Source organism: Pezoporus occidentalis, unplaced genomic scaffold, assembly GCF_034315485.1.
Source record: "Pezoporus occidentalis ecotype Australia unplaced genomic scaffold, CSIRO_AGI_Poc_V1 ctg15, whole genome shotgun sequence".
Taxonomy (NCBI): domain Eukaryota; kingdom Metazoa; phylum Chordata; class Aves; order Psittaciformes; family Psittacidae; genus Pezoporus; species Pezoporus occidentalis.
Window position 1 is genome coordinate 8798710 of NW_026913316.1, and position 21117 is coordinate 8819826.

General features: G+C 41.8%; 1 protein-coding gene and 1 long non-coding RNA gene across 3 annotated transcripts in view; one reads left to right on the forward strand and one right to left on the reverse strand.

The window, feature by feature from the left end:
* The window catches only part of LOC134159720 (uncharacterized), a 35446-nt gene extending 19310 nt beyond the window's left edge, over positions 1 to 16136 (forward strand). Inside the window, exons 2-3 of the long non-coding RNA XR_009963271.1 lie at positions 12218 to 12289; positions 15834 to 16136. This is a non-coding gene — a long non-coding RNA (uncharacterized LOC134159720). The remainder of the gene's footprint in view (positions 1 to 12217; positions 12290 to 15833) is intronic.
* Positions 3313 to 21117, reverse strand: part of LOC134159719 (band 4.1-like protein 4B) — an 85161-nt gene continuing 67356 nt past the window's right edge. For both annotated transcript variants that reach the window (XM_062610969.1, XM_062610968.1), the window contains 3 exons: positions 13994 to 14062; positions 9712 to 9875; positions 3313 to 8163 (listed from right to left, as the gene is read on the reverse strand). In XM_062610969.1, the coding sequence (XP_062466953.1) occupies positions 8094 to 8163; positions 9712 to 9875; positions 13994 to 14062 (303 nt within the window). In that variant the 3' untranslated portion in view covers positions 3313 to 8093. The remainder of the gene's footprint in view (positions 8164 to 9711; positions 9876 to 13993; positions 14063 to 21117) is intronic.

Here is a 21117-nt window from a genome sequence, read left to right on the forward strand (position 1 = left end):
TGCTTGTGGATGAAAGAAGCTGTCAGCCATGAACCTGTCAGTGGTGAGTGATGAGCAGAGGAGGGAAGAGGATTAGGAGAATGGCATGGGGACACACGAAGGTGCTGAGGAGCAGGTGGCTAGAGGAGATACCTTCTGCTCCTGGTGGCTTGTGATCACTAGGGCAAGCTGTCAGGCTGGCCAGAACTCACACTGAGCCTTGGCTTGTAATGGCTGGAAATGAAAAAATGGGAGTTCTCTTTGGTTGCAAAGACAGTTGACTTCATGGCTTTCCCTCCCTGTCCCCATACGCAGTCAGCCTAGGTGGAGGTGCTTCTCAGAGGTGCTGTCATCCTTGCATTGCCACAAAAGAGCTGTGAGCCAGTGTGATGAGGGTACTGCAGGGTCTCATTCAGAGTGAGCGCCTCTACTGCTGAAAGCACTGATCAGAGACCTGCCACAGAACTCACTCTGTAGCTCGGCTTTGAAGGGCACAAGTTTGAAACACCTTTGCAGGAGGGAGGAGTGACCAGCCTTGCAGTAAGGCCCCTGCCATTGTTTCACACACCAGGAAGAGGTCAAGTCACGCTGATGCTCCCCACAGCCTCAGGTGTCTCCTCATGTCCACACCGCCCAGGGGCAAGGCAGTCTACAAAATCTCCAGAGCCCAAACTCTTGCATGTGTCCTTGTTGTGGTGATACAGCTGAAGCTAGGACAGCCCCTTACACACGCAACCACCACAGCTCTCAGCCCCAAGCCTTCCCTGGGTGACCCTGGACCTGCAAACATCTTCCCAGTTCCCAGCAGGGCAGTGCACATCCCACCTCAGAGGTTGCAGAGCTTGTGTCAGCCACAGCATGAAATGTACCACAGGAGGGAAGGAAGTGCTAGGGGGTGTTGGCAGTCCATGTCCCCGTCCCCCCCCCCCCCAAAAAAAAAAAAGACCCCAACAAACCCTTTTCCCCTCCTGCCAAACCAACCAAACCCCCCCCATGCTCTTGCCAAGCCTGGCACCACTGAACAGGGCCAGCAGCTAGAACAGAGCAGGAGGCAGTTAGCACAGAAATCGCTTTTTTGGTTGTTGTTTTTGAAAGCAGCAAGGCAAATAATTCAAAAAAAAACCCCAAACCACACCTGAGTTCTTCAGCTCGCTGGGGCCCTGTGATGCTAAGCATCACTGACCAAGCATCTTCAAAGGAAAGAATCTGTGCTCTGTTTTCCTTGGATTTCCAAAAGAGTTTGCTAATGAAAGGCAAAGGAAGAGCAATGCAGGAGGCTAAGTGGCTCTCTGCTTGAAGAGCTGAATAATCAGTGCATGAAATAGTAAGGATCCATGTGGCTTTTACACCTCATTGCTGTGCCAGATACTCTGATGGTGGAGCTGTGCTGTCACTGGCATTGTATACCACACACACTGTAGAAATGTTCATTATAACCCACATAATTAGCATCAGTTGCATATTAGCTATGTAATGATGCAATTTTATATATGCAGTTTTAAAATAAACTAAAAAGGCAAACACTGGTTTAGGCAATACTTTTGCCATAAGGCCACCCAGCAGGTGATGGTGTGGGTTGTTTGCTCCTCATTCTCCATGTTGTTTTCCTCCGTTCTCCCCTGACCATTGCTAGACCTGAAAGCCTATTGAGAAGCCACCTCACATACCATATGGGCTACTGGAAGCACATAAGACATAACTGCAATGGTCAGGGTTGTCAGACACATCTGATGCCACAGCTAAGCTGATGCCATGCCCAGTTTCTCACAAGGGCAAGCTTGCTCTCCTCATCTGACACCAGAAGCTGGGGATACTCCATGGGCCTGGCCTGAGGTGGTTGGGAAAGAGAAATGGTAGGTCTTTTACTTACTGGCGTCTCTTACAGCAGGTCTGGTGACAGGCAGCTGTGGCACTGCATTTGCTGCATGGTTGCCCTATAGGGCAAGTTGCATGGGCATGGGGATCGCACTGCTGGCCAGCCCCAAAGACTTCACTGCACTTGAAAGAGCATGGCCATGGCCTTTCACTAGGGCTGGGTTTTGTTCCACCCTCCTGCACCTATAGGGCTGCCTTCCTGCACCAGTGCAGCAGCATTTGTGCAACACAGCCAGGCTGGTAACTGTTGCTTCATTTTACCCCCTGCCCTAACAGTGCCTGCATGCAGGGCTGGTTTTCTGCTCTAGAAAGCATGTCCCCTGAGAAACAGGATTTACCTCAATGACCTTGCACCCAGTCCCGTAGATCAGTCGCCTGATGATACTAAACCAAAACATTGTTCAGATTTACATCTCTCGAGTCCTCACGCTTCTCAGCTGCAGCCAAGTTACATGAGAGTGTTTGCTGACCTTTTAGCACACAGCTTCTCATTTCCCTGCACCCCAGAACACTAATTCTTTAGTAAAGATGTGTTTTAAAGGGAATTAATTAACTGGGTTTGCTGGCTGGATAATCAATTTTCTTGGTACAAATTGAGTACTGACGGAGAAACGTTGATCTGTTGCTCCTCTGCTTTCCCTGCATGGAGATTAAAAATAGAAGAATACCCATTTGGAGAAATTGGGATGGGATCATACTGCTTCTGAATATAGAGTTCTGGCAACCTCAGAAAACGGGGTGAGCATTACTGGGATTTCATTTCATAAGTGCATTGGAAAACTTAAATGTCAAAATGTCCTGATTTAGAGATCTTGGAACAAAAAAAATGGAAATGTTTCATTCTGAAGCAACTTTTCATTTAGACATTTCAAGAATAGCAAAATCAAGGGCAAAAATCTGAGTGAAATGTTTCAATTGTGTTAAACAAAAAAATATTTACAATGAATGGGCTTTGTCTTTGCTGCTGATGGGTTTTTGTTTGTTTGTTTGAGGTTTCTTGTTTTCTTGGTTTGGTTCTCTGTATTTTCCTTCATGAAGCAGTTTAATAACTTGGGGTGTCTCAGCCCTGTGTGAAAAGGAACATTTCTCCCCACCCCTCCCACTCCTGCAATGCTTTTCTCCCCCTGTTGAGCCCCTGCTGAAAGACCAGCGACCTGCCATGTTTCATATTTCTCCACCTTGATCCTGCCAGTGTTTTTCCAGCTCTGGTATTCAGCAAAGCATAACCCAGCTAATGACCCAACAGATGACTGGTACCCTACAACGCTAGTCTGTAACCTTAAGCTGGATAAAACCCTCCAGGCGTTTTGAAGAAATTCTCTGTTTTTTCCTTAGGTTGTACTTTATTTTTTGTAAAGATGAATCCACTGCATTAGCAACCAAATGTTTCTTTAATTGGCACACTGCCCCATGCCTCCTAAATGACTGATTTGACTACAAACTGCTCAGACTCTGTGGTTTATTTTTCATCTCATTTATTGCAGGCATGAATACAGGAACAGGTAAACAGCTGAGCCGTAAAAGTTTCTCTCTAGGCATGTTTTCAACAAAATGCCATCATACACTGTCTGATGATACACACTGCTACTCGGATGAAACAAAATGGTGTGAGCAGTCTTACTTTAAAGCTGCCACCCACCAGTCAAAGCTGCAGCTGCCAGAGAAGCCTTCTCCTCCACTTACTCTCTCCCTTCCCTCCTTCTCCACGTCATCTACAGGTTCTTTTACGGCACTTAAACTTTACAAAACACAGTTGTGAGGCTGATCTTACATGCAATTACAGAGCAGCCTCAGTATATTTATTGCAAACTCCTTGAACATCAGGACATTAAAAAAAAAAAAGAAAAAAAAAGTTAAAAAAAGAAACACTGTCCCATTGCATAATTACGAGTAGTTTTCTGTAGCCAATGAACCAGAAATGTATTCAGAAACAACAACAAAAAAAAGAATAAAAAAAGAAAACCAAAGGATAGCTGTAAACAGTGCAAACAAAACACGATGCTGCCTCCAATGAAACATTTCACTGCATTGCCAGCTCTGTTTCAAATGGGCACGTAGGCATCCTGTTGCAAGAGAGTTGTGAAGCCACGAACAGAAACTTTGGAGGAGTTAATTTTCATACATTGCACCTTCAGGGCCTAAGGATGTTCGAAACGTGAAAAATCTACACACGCTGTGGGACCTGATAGAGACGTGGGATCCCAAACAAGGAAAGAAAACCCGGTTATTCCTTTTAAAACAAAATAGTGAGAACAGCTGAACCACACAAAGCCAAAGCACAATTGGCTGGCTTCCATAGGAGACTGCAATATGAGAAAATATTTAACTCCTTGCATAGCTATTTAAATGGCCGATAAATTTTGCTGGAATCACCCAAACATGACAACATTGCATTCTGCCGCTTAGAGACTTCACGCTGGAAAGCTGGGATCTGCTGAGTGGGTCAGAGCATCACTCGGGCACTGTTTAAAAGCCAGGGCCACCCCTGGCAGGCTTTGCCAGCGTGGCGATAGCAGGAGGTTTCATCAACCAGTGCCTCCCAAACCGGGCACAACTATAACAAAGCCTCTGTGCTTACTATGCCACTGTAAGTTACTCCAGCTCTCTGTTCTCCCCATAAGGGACACAAGCTGTTCTGACAACAGGGTGTTTCTGGTAGTATATTTACACCTAACGCGCAAGGCTTTTGCTGGCAGAGCTACATCGATCACAAATCATACCTCAAAGCACCCTCGATGATATGTCTGTGTTGGCAAGGGTTTGCAATGTAGACCTAACCAGAGGGACGGAGAGCAGGATTCATCTCACTTAACTGTAAGCAATATAAAGGTAGACATTTAAGTCAGAGGCACCTCCGGAAGACAGTTCCTTTGATCTCTTGTCAGGTGAGACTTGAGCATGTTAACTTTAGGTAAGATGAACCCTTTCCCAGGAGAGCTGAAGAGACAAACTCCTCTCAGCCACCCTTTCCCGTCACCAACTCTGGAGACCATGCTTCAGAAGGCTGCTGTCCAAATGCGTTATCTTTACACGTGTCAATGTACATGATAATGATAGCCTGTGCTGGGCTTCATGCTGCCACAACTACATATGCAAGCTCATTAAAGCTAGCTCAGATACTTCTGCACTATTATATAGACATACCCTCGGCAGAGTATCCTTTAACACCTGTGAAGTTAAAGTCTAGGGGCAAATCTAGGCTATCTGCCCCTCAGCATATATTCATGTTGACATTGTCTTGTTTACAGTAGTTTTGGGTAACATGTGTCCTAACACTGTAATTCCCAACCAGACGTGAGGCAGGAGTGTTTATTCAGAGGATGTGAAAACTGAGACACTTAAGCGTGGCTGAAGAAAGTACACAGTAAGAAAGAACAAGGCGATGACATTCCACAGTTAAAAGTTTAGTTTGATAACAGTAGAACAGTTTTAATAAAGCTCCATTAGGCTGCAGAATAGGTGGCAGCCAGTGGATAAGACACTAAAACAAGACAAGGCAACATACTTGGGGTTGTTCTATGGAAAACATCCCCCAGGACCTAAGTGGCCATGCGAGCCTTTCCCTCTTCTCCTGGTGGAAACCAGGGAGGGAGGAGTTCCTGCTTTTCTTGGCTATGCCAGAGCATGACTTAACTATAAAGACTTGGCCGCTGTAAAATAACCTTGCTTCATATTTCTTGTTCTCCAGTTCTATTTCAGCTCAAGAATTTTTATACAATGGGAGCAAAAGGTTGCATTTAAAATAGTAAATAAATAGCTTGATCACAGGCCAGAGTATCTGATGGGCTGGTCTGAGGTCTGGCATTCAGTTTTGATAAAGGCTTTTGCTTATGTGACCAGACTGCCCTGATGTGGGTAATCGGATCTGTTTGCCCCCAAACCTGAAGGCATATTGCGGGGTTCCCAAATTCCACTCCATGGCAATCAGCACAGCTGATATGTGCATTCACATCAGGGTTTTTTCTGTTTTTCCTTGACAATGACTTTGTGAAACTGCTGCCAGTTCACACACAACTGGGGGTTGCCTAACAGTAGGCAAAAGACCAAGTTCAGCTGGAGTCAGTGCTGTGCCATTCTCAACCTTACTTTGCTTTCCTCTCCCAAAACAGAAGCTTTAATTATAATTTTCTTTTATTTGTTCTTCACAGTGCTCATTTTCACTTGAGCACAGACAAAATGGGCTGCTCTTCTCCACCCCCCAGTCCCTTCTGGAAAGCGGTGAGAAAAGAGTAACAGGACATGGAAGATGCAGGCTCTTGTGGTTGTTGCATTTCCCCTCCTTTCTGATTTCTTCATAGGGGTTTAAAGTTCCTCTGTTTTGAATAACCTTGGATTGATGGAGTGGTACATTAAAATATAAGGAGCAGAAGTGTCCTGGGACTGTAACTAGAAGGTGGGCAGTGTACAAGTCGCATCTGATCACCCCACAAAGTCACCTGAGCTCTCTGAAATCTGCAGTCCAGGTATGTTTCTGTAGCTCCTTGTGCCCATTGGTCATGTTGAGCTACTTCATTACATTTTGTATTGTGAGTTTCTATCTAATACTTGTGCTGGGCTTTTTGCCCTGTTTTACTGCAAACTGAATTTTTGGGGTTGGTGGATTTGACTGGGAAGCCTAATGCCAATTTCTTGTCCCAGTAAATATAAAATAGACAAGTCATTTTATACCTCCAAATTGCAATCCACAGTGCTACGATGCTCTCAAGAGCTCTCATTTCAGAAAAACAGCATAAGTTAACTCCAAAGGAAACCCAGTCTCACATCAAAAACTTCCCAGGCTCCACACAAACAAACTGCTTAAGTTGAGATAAAGCCATTGTAATCAGTATCAAATTAAGGGCAATCTTTTATCTTAATACAAACAAGAGAACATACAGAGTAACAGAAAAATATACATCTTCAGCCATACAAAACGCACAAAAGCTTTCCCTTTGGAAGAGTACCTTGTAGCTGACAGCTGTTGGTAGCTTTCTAGATGACCCTGCAATACTGAACAGGGGGGAATGGAGAACTTCTTTCTTCTTTTTTTTTACCTAGGAAATAGTTGGTAGCATTACCTGTATACCATAAACACCCTCCCTGGGGCTGTGGTTCTGCTAATGCTGGACCACCCACCCCACCTGATGCCTGAGATAGCTCCACTGAATGTAGAGGCTGCTTGCGTGCTGGAGGTGAAGGGGACGTATAGTCAGGTGTACCCTTCACAGGTCTGCCAGTACACATGTGCTGATTAGTAGAGTGAAAAAAGAGGGTATAGACACAGCTATGCCATAAGCTATCGTTACTATTCTTTAAAGTGATCAATAAATTCATGTCAGTCAGGAAGGTGGTTTATCTACCCAGGAAGGAAAAAATAGCTCCCTGCATGAGCTACAACCACCCCGCTGAGGCTCTGCAACCTTCAGTGCTGGGGCAGAAGCTGTCTGAGTCTGGGCAAGCCCTAATGCCTAGGCAACCTGGAGAAGGTAAAGCTTCTCACTCAGTTAAAAAAAGTCAGTATCAAGCTAGAAAGTCAGTAGCAAATCGCTTTAAACAACTGATTTTTTTCATTAATGGAAATACGGTAGGATTTAGTTGAAGGTTTAGGTCAAGATGACAATCTATAGGGAGTGTTGGGTGCGTATACCTGTATGGTGGGGTGTCTTTCCCCCTTGCAGCTATTTATATCTCTGAGTGAAGGTTAAGGTTAGGAATTGAGTAAGACAGCCGTTTATTTTTCTGTGGAAACTAACAGTCCTGGGGTTAGGATGTAATAATCATTCTTCTGCTTTAAAAATGGTTCTTTAACAAATAGCAGTAGCTCATTGCAATTTTCAGTTGTACAAAATGACATATTTTCTATGTTACTATCAAAATATTCTGCATAACATTAATTTCTGTGCACTTATTAACATATGTACAGAACAGTGTTTCCCAATAGAAATCAGTATGCTCCTTGCTGATCCTTTTTGCCCTAGATTTACCAAAACCAAACCAGAAATTAATTGTGTTAATAGTATAAAATCTCAGGAGAGATAAAGGATTGAAGGTTGATTTCCCAGCAGCAAATGAATAAAGGGACTCCTTCAAGTTAAAGTCTAGCTGAGACTTAATTTTAACCAACCATAGTGAATCCAGGTGAGCCAGGTATATCACACGTTTTCCTGGTGCATTATGTTGAGTACACAGAAGCAGAGGAATGTAGACAGAAGGCACATGAAAGGCCCCAATCCAGTCTCCATCTGACGGAAGTGCGGATTTCATAATTCTGTCATCAAGAGTCTTTTCATCATTTTCTCTCTCTCAAGTTCACGCCTCAGAGTCTCAGCGCTGTGTAATTAATGCACAAACAGCCAGTTATGGGGACAACAATAAGTCTCAGATTTCAATTTAAAATAATTAACATTTTCAAAATACCAAAGGAGGGGAGAAAAGGCCAGGCCGATTCAGAAACAAATACCGCTTGGTATTTCTGAAGAGCAAACAGAGGCAAGAAAAAGGACATAAAAAGACCCACATGGCAAAACAGTTTAGGATTTCATCTCACCCCCATTAAAGGCTACTGATTTCAAAGGAAACTGGACTAGGACTCTATAAATGAAACAGCTACAGTAAATGCCATCACAAAAGACTGGTGTTACAGCCTTCTGCTCCTTGGCATGATCTGATACTGGGGATATCTATGTTCATGGAATTTACCATAGCCCTGCACACATCAGGCTGTGGGAAGCAGAGCCTGAAGTCCTTGCTTTCATATCCCAAATCGCTCCACAGCCAGCACACTCTGCAACACTGGGAATGTCCTGAGTTAGTGATTCCATTTCTTAATAAATAGTGTGTGTAAGGGAGGGTGGGGGAAACCAACGCAAAACTCTTTACTGTGCTGTTCTGACAGTTAAGTATCTTTATGCTTGTAAACCAGTTCAGAAATATAAACTGCAGTGCAGAAACCTTGCAGCCCATTCATGAGCAAGCAGGGGTGGAATCACCCACTTCCTACAGAAGCTGAGTTCAGCACTACAGCTCCAGGATTACATTTTCACTGGGATGATAAATTTTTCAATGAGTTAGTGATGTTGAACGAGTGTGCAGGTACAATTAAACCACCATCTGCAAGAAATAATTCACAAATGAAAATGGGAATTGACCATGAATCAGAAAGTAAGAAGGCCTCATTTATAATGATGCCAAAGAAATGCTTTTCAGCATAAGCCTAGGACTTTTTTTTTTCCTCCAGAAATATTGAACATATCCACTTCTACATTTGTATTCAGTAGCTTATCAGCTTGGGAAATTCAGCTGGGATTACATTCTAGAATAAGAAGCCCGCATGCAAAACTGGTGAGATGGAGGAATAGAAAACTGAAAGCAGGCTGCCTCTGGAAAGATGGGATGGCTTATTGTTTCTCTGAGAAACTACAAGCAAGACCACTGCAGCTTGACAGGACTTTAAAAAAATAAAGAAAAAAAAAGAAAACCAGGGTCTGTTTTTCATTTAGAAGAGCAGACATTTCTTAACCTCAGCATTCCCCCACAGATATTTCATTTCAAAAAAACAAATTGCAACAGCAATTATTAAAAGAAAACCTTTGTGGTTCAGACTTTTCTGAGGAAAATCTGCACAACCCTTTCTCTTCAGGCCACTGGCTGCAGCAGTTAATTAAGGTAGGGGCTTTTTCTCAGAGCAGATATGAGCTATAGATATTTCTTTATATAACCCTTTACATATTCTGAAGTGGGGGTTGAGCAGCAAGTAGAAATCTTTTACTATGGGGGAAATGGCAATTTATAGTAATTATAACAAGAAAAAGAGAAATCATTCTGATTCCTGTAATGCAAAGAGCATCGTAATATTTCTGTGGAAGAATTGCACAGTACCTGTCTGCCAGCGAAATTGGTTTATGCGACGTATATACTGTCTGCACCGTTGGAGTAGGTATAGTGTCTGCCAAAGATCTCAGTACTGGCGATGGAGTTACCAGCGTTATCTTAGGGGATGACTGCACTGTACAGCATTGTAATTTGCTGTCTGCAAATTCTGCCTACAAAAAAAGTACACAGACACAGAAAGGAAAAAAAGTGTAGATTAGCTTTTACTATCTTTCAGCATCCAATTCATTGCCAAACACTCAGTAACAAGTAATAATGAGAACAAACAGGAGTCTGTAGCTATAACTGCTCAGTGCCACCTCCGTGTTGCTGAACAGCCACCTCTTTTGATGGCTTTTTCAGAGCTGTGCCTGAGGGACAAGCCTGATGGCATCATGCCCTGTGTGAGATAAAACTCCATGTGTGGGACTGGCAGCATTTGGATAAAAGACATAATCAGTTTGGAGAACGCTGCTTGTCAGTATTGCATTTTCCCTAAAAATAAAGAATGCTGACTACATTTGGATTATTCTTCAGATATCCTATACAATTTTTTGGTGGGTCCCAAATTTCAAAGCGTCCATCCCTTTTCCACACTTACTAACTGGAACATGCCTCAAGAGAAATATTCTTGTAGTATCTAGTGACAGGTAACGTAAAAGCAATATTGGAAGTGCTATTCTAAGACAAAACAGCAAGCAACCATCTCCTGTCTTTCAGCACTGCATTATTACAGCAAAGACTGGGCCAGATAATAAAAGTGGAGGGATAGGATCCCTAAAAATAAAAGAGCCCTGGTCCTGCTTTTTGGCATGAACTATTTCTCATGCAAACCACACTGGCTAGTATCCTCCTGCTATCAGCTGCATTTCTTTCCTGACAACTTTTTCTTCTGAACTTGGTTCAGGCTTTAAGGCAGGGAGGAAGATAAGTCACCATCATAATGGAGCAGCTGCTTGAATAGCAACTTTTTTTTTCTCTGTCTTAATTATTTCTCAAATTCTGCAAGCCACACAGGATCAATGCTAACCATAAACAAATCAGTTTAATCAGTGGGACAATTATTTGAGCCCAGGAAAGAATGGCTGCATTAGGTTTGCGTGCCCATTGCCATTTTTTAACGTGTTTCTGCTCATGTTTCAGCTAAATGCATCTGATGTGCTCCAAAACAACCTCTGAAGCAAAAGGAATTCCATTAACTCCACAAAATTAGTAAAACCAACTAAAGAAACTTCCTCCACACTTGGCCAATTATGTGCATAAATAGTGGCTAATACAACCTGTTGGAACTTCTCTGCCATTCAACTTTTAAAACTCAACCTTACAAGCTTCAGGAGTACCAGATTTTGTGTTCCTCATGCAGGATCCATGTGCTCTGAGGACTGACAGATCTTAATTTACTTTATGAGGAGGCATCACTCTGCGAAGCTGATGGAAATTCTTCCAGCCTTACTGAAATCAGGAGGGCAGTGACAAATTACACTTGCTGAAGATTTGCCCTGAGTCCTAAAGTGTGTTTGCTCTGGATAACAGTATATTTACAGTAATCCTAAGCATCTTTTTATATATACATATATATATATATATATATGCTTGCAGAGTATGTTTGAGCCAAATATTTAAGTGGTCTAAACAGATATATTTCCATTAATTTAAATCCGTATGACTCATACCAGCCTGTGAGTATGGTCATGGAGCCTGCCATTTCTCTACAGAAATCTCTCAAATTCAGAGGGCTTTCTGGCATGCAGCTTGTTTTTAAACATTCCAGGCAACCACGTTCTCTTCTTTTACCTCTGCTAAGAACAACAGAGCTACATATACACCACCAAATTAGAAGCCCTACACAAAAGGTAAAGCCTTCCAAATGTCACCATTCTTAGCTTTTCCCTCCTCAATGACATTTCAGTGTTTTGCTCCAAACTAAAAAAAAAATAAAATAAAAAAAAGTAAAAAGTGAACGGGAAGCAAGGAAAAGAAAGAAAAAACCCAAACAAGGAAAAGCATTAACAAACGTTACCATCTGGGACTCTGTGTGACTGGAGGACACTGAGAGTTGAATCTGCCTGCCAGTCCAAGCACTGATCTAGATCTTTCCGTTACAGCTCCCACCTGCGGTGTAGGAAGCCTGCAGCAAGAAGCTCAAGTCCTCAACAGAGCCCATGCAGCAGGATGAACTGAAATGCTGCCGGGGAGAAGCACGTCTCTTTGGGCTGTGATGGAGGACCATGAAACACAGGACCAAAGTCTAATTAACCTCCCTAATTGTTTTGCCATCCTTATGCAGTCCTCTCAGTAGCTGCTCGTTTACCACAGCTATTTGTACATAACTTACTCATGTATGGAAACCTATAATGGATCACACACCATTAGATTTTTATTGTAATGGTGTTTTAAGTATTTGTGCTCTGTATTCTACCCTCCACTCTGCTCAGCGAAATGGGACTCTATAGGAAGAAGAGGGAATTTCAGAAAGATTGGTTTGAATTTTACTTTGCTTCTTCTCTCCTAACAGAGCATGACAAAAATGTCAGCATTTGAATTTACCATAAAAGAGCCATTTTCTGCAAGATAGAAATTTCTGTGGGTAAGTATATCAGGGTGGTTTCTGTTACATTTTAAAGTTCCATTGCCCCAACAATGACAAATTATTTCATACAGCCTTCCTAAATTTTGCTTTTATCATAACTCTTCTAGGCAGAAAACCAATTTCTGAACAATCATTCTAATTAGAGGGAAAACTATTTTGGGCACATCTTCTTGCTTATATAAAGTAGCATGAAAGACACAAACACTGTAACTTTGATTTATCTTCTACCACAGTTGTGTTATCTGGGCTTAGCTGATCTACTGCGACTTATTCCCATGTATTTTCTGGTACCTTTAATTAAAGCTCAACAGTGGCACTGACGCAGGCTGGGAAGGCTAACTAACTTTGGCTTTAAAATACCTATGGGGAGAAAAACAACAGATCAATCCCATGGTCAGGTTTACTGTGAAAGAAAAGCCTCTCTTTTTAAATCATTAAACATAGACAGTTATTGCACATGGCCCAACAGTGATTGAAGCTACTTATCTCTGATTATATGCCAGTTACGGATTGCTGCTACCAGTCTAAGTTAAGGTTAAAGTCTGAAATGCTTCATTTTTCCAATGTAATTTAAAAACTGTAAGTCAGCTACTGTGGGTTATAATTATAATCAGAGAGTGTTTCTTACAGGGTAGGTAATTTTGTCATACTACATAACGGCTCTGACCTTAAAGTAGTACTTAGATTGGATTTATTTTTTAAATTGTCAAATAACTGTTTCCTTATATATAAAGGTTTTGTTTATACAAGTTAACTGCTTATATGTTCCTTATAATTGTTTTGTTAATAGTTTATTTTATCAAAATGCCTAAATCCCAACCTCAGTGGAAGTTTAACAAGAATTATAGAATCATAGAAAGGTTTGGGTTAGAAGGGCCTTTAAGACCATCTAGTTTCAACCCCTTTGCTATTGGCAGGGACGCCTTGCACTAGACTAGGTTGCTCAAAGTCCTGTCCAACCTGGCCTTGAACACTGCCAGGGTGGGAGCATCCACAGCTTCTCTGGGGAACCTGTGCCAGTGTCTCACCACCCTCACAGTAAAGAATTTCTTCCTAATATCTAATCTAAATCTCCTCTCTTTCAATTTAAAGACATTCTCCCTCGTCTTATCCCTTCCTGTCCTTGTAAAAGTCCCTCTCCAGCATTCTTGTAGCCCCCCTTTAGGTACTGGAATTAAGTTCAGTACTTGATTCAAGTTATTAAGCAAACATGGGAGTTTATATGAGGATACCATTGTAATCACCAACATTAACTATAATTCTTCCTTAAAATTCAGATATCAATTCAATGAAAATCAGGCTCCTCTTTGTGATGGCACAGCAGGTGGTTTCAGGCAGGAAGCCATGCAATCACTAGACAGAGGACTAAATCTTTCCATTCCCTTATTGCTCCTTGAAAAGATGCTGTGGAACTTCACAAGTGTCCTCTACAGTCCTGACTGAACAACATTTTGGGACCAACCACTTTAGTGGCTTAGCCTTGGCCATTAACTCTTAGTCCTCTGTCTAGTAAGCAGCAATGTCTGAATGCAGGCAAGTTATATAATGGGAATATTTAACTGGTTCACACTCTAATTTCGACTTGGATTTTTTTTATTTTTTTTTTTTTAGGATTGCTTAACATATAATTTTCTGACACTGTTAAAAAAATAATTGGAATTGTGTTAAATACACAGTCTTTTAGTTGCATGTTCTACTTACAGAAAACTGTGGTACTGTTGGAAAAGGATCGAAAAAAGGATTAGATGTATCAGCAGGGAATGTCTTTATCTTTAAAAAAGATAAAGAAAAAGATGTTACTTTCAGAGCATAAAAAAGCAAAAGCAAAAGAAAAAAAAAGGCAGCAAAGCATTGCAACTACAATGATATATCCAACAAATTAGAGCAGTTCAGCAGAAATTGGACCAGACCAAAAACGACCTTCCAAAAATGCATACAGAAACCTGATGATGAATAGTCAAAGCATAAATATGAAAACTTGATAAATTAATTCTACCATGTAATTAAATCTGTTGTGTAAATACAGAGCTGACTGCAAATATAATGTATCTTCCAATCTTCCATCTGTCAACAGCCATTGGATTATTACCTGCTTCCTTCAGCCAGCCCTACATTTTGCACAGGAGCAAATTCTGCAGTGTAGGAACTCTGCCTAAAGAACTTGTCCTTTACAGATTTTAGACTTCCAAATTTTCAGGTACACGGATGAAGGCAAACGATCACATAAGGTGGGATTGAAATAACACCATACATACAAAAAGCACTGGGGACAACTGCTTGTTTCAGGCAGCTAGGAGGCCTCGTGTTAATAGGAGGGCTGTGAATAAAGGGTTGACCTTAGGAAAAGTGCCTGGAGATGGAGAAGTGAGCGACCAACACATCCATATGCTGAGAAGACTGAGAGCTCCCAGGGCTTAGTTCATGAGTGTACACTCACTGGTGGGACTAGGACCTGCTGGAAGTCACTTCTGCCCTTAAAATAATTTCAAACATTAATTGAGATTAAAAACATATTTAAATCAACAACAATCTTTGTCCTACTTCATTGTGAATGCTGTTTCTCATGATTTTCCTCTTTAGAATGCAGACATTTTTCATTCAGTAAAAGAAAGGACAAAATAAAAAATAACGATATCAATTTTGAACTACACTTTATGCTTTCTATTTGGAAAAACACATATTACAAAGGTGTGTTTTCCACTTTATTATAGAAACTGCTGTGCATTTGTTTGTTAAGCACGTATTCAAACATAATCCACTAACTACAACTATGTAACTGTTGCTTAATAACAAGAAAAGCTACCCTGAGAGCCCTGAGCCTCATAATCCAAAGCAAAACCTGAAATTATGATGTCAAATATAATAAAGTAAATGCATAGTGTTTATTTTGGAAATAAAATAACAGAAACATATTGGTTTATAAGGATGCCAAGGGAAATTAGCAGCCATCTGTGGGCCCACTTCTGCAAACATGTGGAATTAATCTTGGCACGGTCAGGCTTTTTACACATGAGGAGTATGGATAGCGAGCAAACAGTTAAGCATGTAAATACCTTTTTAACAAAATAAGGGTGTTTATAAGTCAATTACACAGGCATAAATGAACAACTGTGCAAGGGAGAAATTCTTTGAAATTGCAACTTTCTATGCAAACATATCAATCTCGCACTCCTTTTATAGTCTTATATTCATGCCTGTTAGCAAAGTATATGCATATTACATTGCTGATTGAACCTACTCATTGTATTGAAGCAATAGCTTCTAGTAAGTTTGTTATGTTTCTTTATACCCATAGGCAAGTCTGTCAAAATAAAACATGGACAGCTGCAGCATGTCTCACTCTTGAGAGACAGCAAATACCCACAAGCCCAGGTTGTCATTCTCAGGTTATAAAGGGTATAAAATGTGTTACAGTACAAAATACAAGTGCACTCCATTATGAACACAATGTTTGGGCCAAAGGCAAACAGGGATGGGAAGCTGGTTGTTCATATGAAGTATGAGTTTGATATTCTACAGCCAAACTCTCTCTAATTTGCAGGTTGGTCTCATTAAAGAAATGAAGCTCAGTTACTGAATAGAGTAAAAAAGGACACAGAACAATATTCAAGAGCCGTTGGGGATTTGGGACAAGTGGCACATAAGAAGAGTCAGCCCTGATTACAGGCTGAGGCATACAGCCATGCAGAATACTCTCTTGCAGAGTCAGTACTGCAATCTGTGGATGTTCCTGAGGCCAGCCTACACATCAGAACAGCAAAAATGGTCAATCTGGCTTGGTTATCAGCATGATTTCCTCTCTCGGGGAGCTGTGCTTAGTTAATCTTGGGAAAAAGACAATCTTGACAAAAAGACAATCTTCACAAATGAGAGGCTCTCTAGGTTCTAAACCCACCAATTTCTGTCAATTTAAAGAAACTGAAAACAGAAATTAAGGAACAGAGGGGAAAAAACCATGCTTGTGTTCAACTTAAGAGTGACAAACAGAAACTATCCTGCTTAGCCCCCAGGATTTGCTTTTTCTTCTTCTCATCTCTTTTTCCCTCTGAGAAGAGACCATTGTTACTCAAATGGCACAACGGAGTTTATTGGTTTGGCCAGCATCTTAATATGAGTGCTGCTGCCAGCTCCGACAGGCAAAGCAGAGGGACAACACTGCTGTCTCCACAGCACTGGCAAGAAAGTCTTACCTATTGATGGCTTGGCTCTTTTCAGGAGGAAGCAGGTACAAGATCCTCATCCATGCAACAGTAGAAAAAAATCTGTATATTCGAGAACACTTTCAGGAGAATTTGAGAACTAAGGATACGCAGGATGGGGAGACAGTCATGTGGAAAACACCAGTTAAGCAACGGGGTTTTGTGGCACTGCATTTGCAAATTTGAACAGTCTTTTCACCCAGGAATGCAATTTGTCCTGGCTGTCCTACACGTCCACCATGGCCAGCAGTGTGCTGACAACAGCAGCAGTTGCCAGCACCTGAGATGAGGAAGATAACCCTGTGATTCCCATTCCACAAGAAAAGCAGCATCATGTGTGAGTCTCTTCCTGACCCTTCTCTTGGGGTTGAGTCTATTGCATGGACTCAAAACTCTCAGAGTAGCTGGGAAAGCAAAAGAACTCCCTGACCAGAACCAGAGACAAAGACCTAAATGTTATGCATTCCCCACACAGTATATAGCCACTCTCCCTGCCCTTAGGAGGAAGACAGACCAGACCCTCAAACATCTCCTGACTCACGTGGCAGAAGCAGACCCTAAACTTCTCCTGGGTGCCTTTTTCTCCATGTTGCTGCAGCATCTGTTGAAAGATGCCACCTGGGGACAGAGAAAAGAAGAGTAGAGCCATCACCACCACCTCCCACAAACCCTTAGGTCCTTCAGTTCTGGAGACCTTCAGCAGCTTCTGGACTTTGCCTGGGATTGCAAATACGAGGGGAAAAGGAAGAGGGAAGAGGAGGTCTGCATCTCTATGTGCAAGACAGTCTCATGAAGCTGAATTGTAGCTGCTCAGACTAGCAACACACACTAGCTGCTAGTGCATGGATTGTTGCTTAGTTATTCTGTCTACTTCAGTATAAGACGAGAGAAATAACAACTTTGAAATTTAAAGCTGAGCACAGAAATTACTGTGGTGGCAGGTGGGTGCAGCAATTGTGTCCATGTTGTAGAGCTGCTTAGATGAGCACGTTCTGGCACAATCAGGCTCTTCCACAGGAGCAAATGGTACTAACTGGTGTCACAGAGGCTACAGAAATATCATGAGCAACAAGAGGTCAGGGTTGTGCTCTCAGTAACAGCATAAACAGACTTTTAACACTTGATTTCAAGCATGCCTACTCTCTCTGCAGGGCTAAAACAGTCTTGCAGCCAAAGTCACAACCATAAAACAACCGTTAAGGCAGGTCCCATCTTAAGTAACTGCCACGTCAAAGGGGTATGGCATGAAGGGGGAGTGAATGCGTTCTATGCTCCAGTGGCATCTCGCATACTGAGGGCTTGTTTCACAACCTCAAATGCCCTTTGCTTGAAAGGTCAGGGTGCATTACCATAAAGAGCTACTTTGGACAAGTATCTCCTTGTCTGGAATATTTAGCTTGGCAAGTGGAGAATTTATTCAGCTTAAATGAACAGTTGACCCTTAACAAAAAGAAAGAAAAAAAAGAAAAGAATACTACAAAAAGGACCAGCACAGTCTCAGGAAAAGTCCAGCACTTGAGTAATCTGTCAGGAGAAAAAGCCAAAAACCAGTCAATATTACAGTCACATTGATTTTGTGGGAAAATGGGCTGAATTTTATTCCTCTGTGGATCATTTTCTGCTAGTACTGGAAGATTCTTGTTGCATTATCACGTCTGTGGAATTGACATATTCTGGAGGCATCTTTGCCATAACCAGAAGAGTTAACAGCACTAATTTTCCATTAGATTTCTACTGCAAAGAAGGATGAAGGAGGGTAAAGGAAGAAAAGGGACAACAGGACAAGAACCTTCTTATTTTATTTGCATTTCTGCAAAGAGTTCTTCTGGACAGAATTTAAAATCTCACTAAAAACAACTGTATTTTCCTGAAACGCCTTTTAGATGGGTTAGGAGAAAAATACCCTGTAACTTTCTCATAAATACAAACACAAGTGGATGGAGACAAAGAAAGAGTACTTTTATCAAGTTAAATGATAGAAAAATAGCTATTTTTGGTATTTCTATCAGAAGGGAATATTATAAGTGTCCTTCTGTGACAAAAAAAAAATATCACTTTTGGGTAATTTGGATATTTTATTCTCTAGCTTTTGAGGCAGTCAGTATATTGACTGCTCTGCAATAACTTTCTTTCCTTCTACAAATGTCCAGTAACTTTTTCAGCTGTCAACACTTCCTTCACTCCCATCCCCTGCACTGGAGGCCTTTACAACGTGATGCAGAAAATGTGTAATCTCAGTGGGTTTGCACTGTAACTTTGTATACTGGCCAGATGGAAGACAAAGCGTAGGCCAAATGCTTCACTATACTCCTGTGCATCACAGCAGATGCTGACACCTGAAGTGGTGTCATAAACACAGCCCTCAGTATACACATGTAGACAAAGGAATATTGTGTGGTGCTTTATTTCAAAATATGTAAGTCAAATACCAGCACATCCATACAGCACAGAGACTTGTTTCTACTCATCAAGTTAGGAAAGATCAGCAGCCCAAACTTCTGGAGTACATTGAGTTAGCATTTCTCAGGCCTGACGTGATGTAACTTTAAAAACACCAGTTAACCATTAGACCTGGTTTCCAAAGCCAGTGATACGATTCTGGACTCTGCAATTGTCCAGTAAAGCTCCTCGTCTGCTATCATACCATTTCAGTGGCTGAGGTGAATAATGAGGTGGAAAATGTAAAACCAAATAGTTTCTGGTATTTTTCACCATGTAATACTCCCAAACAAGTTCTTTTGAGTGGGAGTAGTTCTCAGCTTCAATGATCGATCACTCAGGTAACGTCAACCTCAGTTCACTCCATTTGCAAGTGGTAACAAAACCAGTGTGATAGGTAGGCAGGCATAGTCATTGCCTGCTTGGAGAGGGCAAAAGTCAGACCAAACCACTGCAGCCCAATAAACCTGCAACAGGATAGAAACATAAATCAGCAGTACCATTGGCTAATCAGTCTTGGACAAGGCTGTGTGAACTAAATACCTTGATGAACCCTGCTTGGTGCGAATCCCATACACATTGTATTACAGGCCATCTTCCTCTCATCGGATGCAGGATTTTTTCCACTTGTTGAAATGACATCCAGGTGCCAGTGTCAGCAAACAGATTTCATTTACACACATTAGGGAGGGGCAGTTTTGCAGAATGTACTAGTAAAAATACCTTAAGGCACCAAACATGAGGTTTCTGAAGAGGATGGGTTTCTGTACAAGTCACTAAGCCAGGGAGATGTATATGTTCCCTGCTATTGTCACTCCCTCTGGGGTGATAATACTGTGAAATCTCTCTCCTAGCTCCATCTGGTCTTTGGGTCTCCCTTGCTCATCTTGCAAAAATCTGGCAGAGACTGGAGTTCAAGGACATTCTGTGAACAACATTCACTGACACATAAGAACCAATGTAAGTGAATCCATCTGTTTTACTCATCAGATTTATCATCTGCTTGGTTCAAGATTCCACAGACCTGCAGGACTGAGTCCACCTCCCCACAGGTACCACTTAATTCCTTTTGGAAAACTGAGAGAACTCCACCTTGAAAGTTGTGCATCCTATGGTATCCTTGCTGAGCCAAGTTCTCTTGGGATTCTCTCAAATGGTGAACTTGCCATTCCTCTGCTCACTGACATGTCGGCAGCCCTTCTCTAGACCTTGCTGCAGGCTGAGTCCACTGTCCTAGAACATGCCCCAGCAGCATGAACCACATTCTTGATGTCTTACTGAGTGTTTGCACAACAGGGCTAATAGTTTCCTCTCCATCAGATACTTTCCTCCCTCTTAAGAGTGACTTTGCTCAACCCTTCCTACCATAGAGGCACTGCCAGGGGGTGGCTGCCTGGCTCCTTGGCTGTGCTCCAGTGACTTCTGGCTCCCGAACAGATGCTGAAGGAAGTTTGTAGGAGTGATTTACAAGGTTCAACTTCTGCTAAAGCTTGGTTTTGCTGCAGCTATAGCATTTCATATATACTTAATGTGTAGTAGTTTATTGCTACCATATAAGCTATATGTTATTTACAAGCAGGTCTACCTAAACCACAATAGTTAAGGTGCCATGGATAAAATCCTGAATCTTCATGCCAACTTTTGTACTAACTTACAAAGGCAGCCCTGCAAATCATGTTGGTGCTAGTATCCCTCTTGTGCTGCCTTTAAAGACTGAGTATTCTGTTGGTCTTCAATCTAAGGGCTGTAATTATGGGTCGCTTGCAAAGTGATTTCAGAGGTATTGGGAAGGGACAGATGATGACAGTAGTAATGTTATTAGTCAGCCCAGCATCTCTGCGACACATGGGAAGGGAATACATGTTCTGGGTCATTTTTACAATGTAGCTTTGCCTTGAACTGTTTTTGAGAAGACATTCTTCAAAATAATACAGGATAAGAACAATTCAGATGCGACAAAAGCAAGACAGTGTCCATGTTCTCACAGTCCTCAGGATATTCAGTACTCTTGCTGATGCTGTGAAGGTGAGCAAATGGGCTCACCACAATCTCTGCATGAGCTGTCAGTCCAGCTGTCAGTCCACCATCCCCTGAGGAAAATGTGGCAAGGCAAAATGATGTCACAGTCTTGATGTATTGGCTAAGGAGCAGACCGAAGGTTGTAGAATTTGCTTGTCTTTGCTTAAA